This window comes from Trichoderma harzianum, assembly GCF_003025095.1.
Source record: "Trichoderma harzianum CBS 226.95 unplaced genomic scaffold M431scaffold_30, whole genome shotgun sequence".
Lineage (NCBI taxonomy): Eukaryota > Fungi > Ascomycota > Sordariomycetes > Hypocreales > Hypocreaceae > Trichoderma > Trichoderma harzianum.
The window spans coordinates 198,357-204,356 of NW_020209278.1; the positions used below are offsets into that span (position 1 = coordinate 198,357).

The 6,000-nt window shown below is 22.2% G+C and overlaps 1 protein-coding gene across 1 annotated transcript; it reads right to left on the reverse strand.

The window, feature by feature from the left end:
- Positions 1-1,128: 1,128 nt before the first annotated feature.
- On the reverse strand, positions 1,129-1,620 carry M431DRAFT_549352 (hypothetical protein; the record flags this gene model as incomplete). Its single annotated transcript, XM_024921288.1, has 1 exon — positions 1,129-1,620. The coding sequence occupies one exon, from the start codon at positions 1,618-1,620 to the stop codon at positions 1,252-1,254; it is 369 nt and encodes a 122-aa protein (XP_024767695.1). The 3' UTR covers positions 1,129-1,251.
- Between the last annotated feature and the right edge of the window lie 4,380 nt (positions 1,621-6,000).

The following is a 6,000-nucleotide window of genomic DNA, read 5'->3' on the forward strand; positions in this document are numbered from 1 at the left end:
TTTGGAACCGTGGAAATGGATAATAAGTTGTAAGCATTATTAAGAAATACAGGCACTGAAACTTCCCCGCATCCAAGAGGCTGTGATCCATCTTTCGACCACAGATATTAAAGGTCCGGGCCGAAGCCGGAAATACCGGAATTTGTGGCCGGAAGCAGGAGACGCGAATGGGATGCAAGGTTGGCACTTCCGGGGTAAAAGCTACTTATGAAAGAGCGGTTCATAATGCTCTTTTTGGAACGGTACCAAGCTCACTAGCTTCGTCCCCGATGTTGACGTACCACTCGCTTCCCGTTCGAGGTCACCATTCACCAAGGCCACATCGAGCGCATCCTTTAAGAGAATCTTGATCCTTACGCTCTAAAACATACAATTCGATGGTCGCACTGCATTCGTGAGCACGCAGTCGATAATACGCACCACAATTTATGTGTACTAGTCAAGTATGAATATGACCTCCCCAATGGTGTGATAGCACAGGATACAGTTCCATTAAAGCATCTTGTAGGAACATAGCATATGGTGCCCGCTGCTTGTCCAAAGTTGTATGCCGCGTCCGGGCTTGCACACTCTACGTACGTATATTACCGATGAAGCTCTTAAATATGCGAAAGCACAGGGTGTTACGAGCCAATACATTTATAGTTGCAACAATAGGCCTACAGGATAAGCACCTTAGATAAAGGACGGACCGTCTTATTTAATTACGTAAGTATTTACAATATATTAAGTAAACACTTAGTAAACGGAAACTTAATAAGGAAAACATTGACTTAGGTAATATAAACACTAGGTAAATATTATATTATATATTTATTTTATAATATTTATTTAAAATAGTTTAAATAGCTAGTTATAAATATAAAATAATACTTATTATACTTATAAAGTATTATTTATTAGTTATATAAATAAACCTTTTTTATCCTTATTAATTACCTACTAGTCTAGCCTAGCCTATCTGCTAACATAAACCTAGCATAAGGTTTATCCCTTAGGAATCCCTTCTATACTAACCCTATAGGAGCTCAGCTTGTCACGCAGGGTGCGAACTCCGTCATCTTCATCGGGAGCGGTAGCTTTGTTGGCTTTGTGAAGGCTATGAGCCTTGATTTTCTTATATTTGTATCCCCACTATATATGCTAGAAGTGAAATGACCCCCCATTCTCGGTCAGACTACCGACGACGTTAAGACGTCCGACTCTGCTCGTGGCCATAGGCGCAGCGTATGACCGACTAAGCATACTTCCTCAATGCTGCAGGATTTCCTTATGAGACTGAGCAACATGTTTAATAAGCCAGAAATCAATTGTGAACTTGCGCACGCCTTTTCGATGCATCGGGTCTTCCTCTGCTATGAACCTAGCATCGTCTTCAGAATCGGCATACACGACAATCATGCCCACTCCACTATATTTACTCTCCAACCCGCCAGGTACAAAGGGTCCAGCAGCCAAAAGCTTGCCTTTGGCGGCCAGTTCTTCCAAGTAGTCTCGGTGTTCCTTGATGACGTCGTCGAAAAGGCTAGGGTTGACGAATTCACTTCTGATAATATAGGCTCTTTTTACAAATTGACCGGTGTTTCGTGTCTGTTCGAAGAGCTCGGTGGATGTAGACATACTGAAGCTGCAAATCATGCTTAGTTCCGCGCTCTCAACATATTGCCGCGGTATGAATTTACCTATAAAATGAGTCTTGTCAATTTTTCAATTATAGCAGGCGTAGAAATGGCAGCAAGAAGCAATAAAATAGATAATTACCTTTTAGAGATATTTAAGAAAAACGTATATTAGATATGAACCTACTATATCTATATATACTAATTTATACACACTTACCATTAGTATCAGGGGATTAGCCTAACCGGCAATGTAAGGCGATGAAAAAGGATGCTTAGGAAACTGGTACTGTCTCCGCATGGGGCGTACCGTCAACCCCGAAATTCCGATCCCATTCCGATCCAAATTCCGATCTAACTTCCGATCTGATGCACGTTTCCGACGCGCGTGCTCACACTGCCACTTCCGCTCTATAAGCCATCCTATCTCAGCACCTGAAGAGAGGGCACCTTGGCGAGGATTAAGACTAGGAAGCCAGCTGGGCGCTAGTTTCGAAGTTACATTCAGAATAATCTACTCTTTCAGAGTTAACTACCAGGCGATATTCTATGACCCAATACCTCATAGTCGTTAAACAAGGCCTATAGGGTAGGACATAGATTAATAAAAGACCGTAAGTATTAATTAGCGTTAAGTACTTACTATATATAATATCCTAACCTAATACTTTAGAGTATAGGGTAAGTTCCTAAAGTAATAAGCTAAAGTTAATTAGTTTATATTAGTAAAAAGGATAAAAAGTACCTTTAAATAAATATAATTATAAAGTAAGTAAAATATAATAAAGATTTAATTTATATTTAATTTTAATATTTTATTAATAATTATTTATTTAAATTATTTAAAAAGTATAAAAAATTAAATTTTATATATTTAGTTATATTATAAAAAGTATTATAATTTATTACTTTTTAAAGTATTTAAAGTATTTATATAAGTTATTTTAATTATAAAAATACTAAGTTTTATTACTTTTTATTATTATTAATTACTTAATTAATAATTGTTTTAAATATTTTTTTTTTATATTTTTATTAAATTAAATTATAATAAAATACTTTCTGTTATTAGTATTAACTTAGCTCTTAAGGTAATAATAATAGATTAATAAGTATCATATCCTAACTTAATATTTATAAAGTATAGAGGTTATATTTATTATTAAGAGAGTTAGTAAAGCTGCAGTAGCTAGGTCAGAGGAAGGCTATACCTTAGCCATTGATTTATAAAGTATAAAGTAAGTTCCTAAGGTAATAAACTAAGGTTAATTAATTTATATTAATAAAAAAAATAAAAAATATTTTTAAGTAAATATAATTATAAAGTAAGTAAAATATAATAAAAATTTAATTTATATTTAATTTTAATACTTTATTAATAACTATTTATTTAAGTTATTTAAAAAATATAAAAAATTAAATTTTATATATTTAATTATTTTCTTAAATTATTATTAAATTATAATTTTTTTAAATTATAATAGCTTATAATTATAATTTATTAAAAATATATCATATAAGTAATCCTTTTTTAATTAGCCCTTTAGTTTATACTTTATTTAAAGTATATACTTTTACTAAACTAAGTTATAATATAATACTTTTTTTTTACTAATTTTATCCTAAAGGTTAGTATAAATAAATATTATTTTTTTTTTATTATTAATTTATTATTTTCCTTTTTTTTTACTTAATAATATAATAATATATTTAATTAAATTTTAAAAAAATTATAATATAAATTTTATAAATATTTTTCTTTAGTAAATATTATTAAAAAATTAAGGTTTTTAATAATAGTATTTTTTTTATAAAAAATATAATATAAATAATTTTTATAAAATAATAAATAAAGTAATTTATTATAAAAAATATATTTATTATAGTTATTTTTATAATAAAAGTAAGGTTTTTATTAATATATATAAATATTTTTTATTTTTACTTTTTTTAAAAGGTTTTTTAATAATTATAATAAATTAAATAATATTTAAATATAAATAGTTATATATATAAAAAAAAGCTAAAGAGTAATTAATTAAATATTAATAAAAAATTATAAAAACCTTAGTTTATTTATTATATATTTATTTTTAAAGAAACTTCTTAATATATTATAATATAAAAATAGTTAATTAAGGTTTAAAAAGCTTAAATAAGTTAAATAATATTAAAAAAGTAAAGTCTAAGGTAATAATTAATATTTAAGTAATAAAAGTAATAAATATTATTAATTAAAATATAGTTTTTAGTAATATTTTCTTAAATTTTTTTAAAGTTATTATTAATCTTTTTTCTTTTTAATTTTTAATTTAAAATATAAAGTTTTAAATCTTTTTATAATATAAAAAGAAACTTATATAATTTTTTTTAAATTTAGTATTTTAAGTTTATTTTTAAATAATTAATATTAAAAATTTTAAATATAATTTTAAATATTTTTAAAAATTTTAAATATAATTTTAAATATTTTTAAAAATTTTAAATATAATTTTAAATATTTTTAAAAATTTTAAATTAATTTTTATTATATTAAAGCTTTTAATAAGTTTTTATATATTATAAATTAAATTATAATTTTTTTATTTAATTTAGTATTTAATTTTATTATTTTTTTTTTAATTTCTTTATATTATTAAAACTTTTTTAACTTTTTATTTTTTTTAATTTTTTTTAATTTTTTAAAATAATAATTTTATTTAAAATTAATTTTTCTATAGCTTTATTAATTTATACTTTTTTTAAAAGTCATATATAAAATATAAAGTATTTTAATTATATACTTTTTAATATTTTTAATTTATAATTAATGTTATTAATCTTTTTTAAAATCTTAAATAAGTTAATTTTTTTAAAATTAAGTTTATTATTTAATTAATTTATTTTAATATCTAGTATTTTATAACTTTATATATATTAAAGTATAATAAACCAGGTCCTATAAGTTAATATAGGTTAGCTATTTCTAAGGGATAAACCTTAAAGTGATTCTATAGTTTATATTAGTAAAGTAGTTAAGTTAGTAAATAGGCAATCTTATTATTAACTATAAAGTAAAGTATTTAAATATTTAATTTAATTACTATAGTAATAATAACTAACTATTTAAGTATTTTAATAAGTAATATAAAGTAAACTTATATATTTAATTAACCTAAACTAAATTAATATATAAAATATTAATTCTTCTTTAAATTAATAAATAATTTATTAATTTACTATTAGATTAAGAAGTTATATTTTAATCCTTCTTTAATTAATTAAAGGATTAAAGTTAATTTAGTTTAAATTAACCTATTAGCCTATTATTATAACCTTAAGAGCTAGGTTATAATATAATATCCCCTTTTTATTAGTTTTATCCTTAAGACTTTACTATATTTAATATAAATAGCTACTTTTCCTTATTTTTATTAATATTTTTATTTTATTTTTATTTTTATATGTTTTTATTAATTATTATATTAAATATTTATAAAAAATCTTATCCTAAAATAAAGTATTATAATATTTTTTTAAAAATTATCTTATTTTATTTTATTAAAATAAAAAACTATATATATTATTTTAATAAAAAAAAGTAAAGCTTTTTAAAATATTAAATATTTAAAGAAGATTTTACTTATTATACTAAATATATAAAAAATAATTAATCTTTATATAATATATATTTATTATTATTAGCTTAGCTTTAAAAAATTACTTTATTTTATACTTAGTATAAAAATACTTTTAAAAAAGCTAAAGAGGAATATAAAATAGTTAATATAAAGATTAAATATTTTTATAAATAAAAATATTTATAATTAAAAAAAAATAACTTATATAATTACATAGGGTATTAATAACTTAGAGGAGTTAAATAAGGTTAAGTATAAGGAAGTAAAGGCTATTTATTAAGCTATAATATTATTACTTAATTTAACTAATTTTATAACTATAGATTTTATAGTTAATATTATTAATTAAGACGCTTTTAACTTTTTTTTATTAAATTTAAACTTTAGTAAAAGTTATTTATAAAGTTTTTTAAATATTTAAGGTTTTTAATAATTTACTATAAGTTTTTTATTTTATTATAGCTTTTTTATTTTACTAAGTATTTAGTTTATTAGGTATTTTTATTAAATTTTATTATTTTAAGTTTCTTAATTTTATATTTAAGTTTTTTACCTTAAATAATAATTTTATTTTATATAACTTTACTTATTTTTTTATTTACTAATACTTTTTTTAATAGTAAAATATAAAAATTTAAATATATAATTTTTTTTTATTTCCTTAAGGTAAGTAGAAGATTTATTTTATAATTAATAAGTTTAATTTTCTTTATAACTTTATAAAGTTTAAGTTTTTTAAAATTAAGTTTATTACTTAGCCT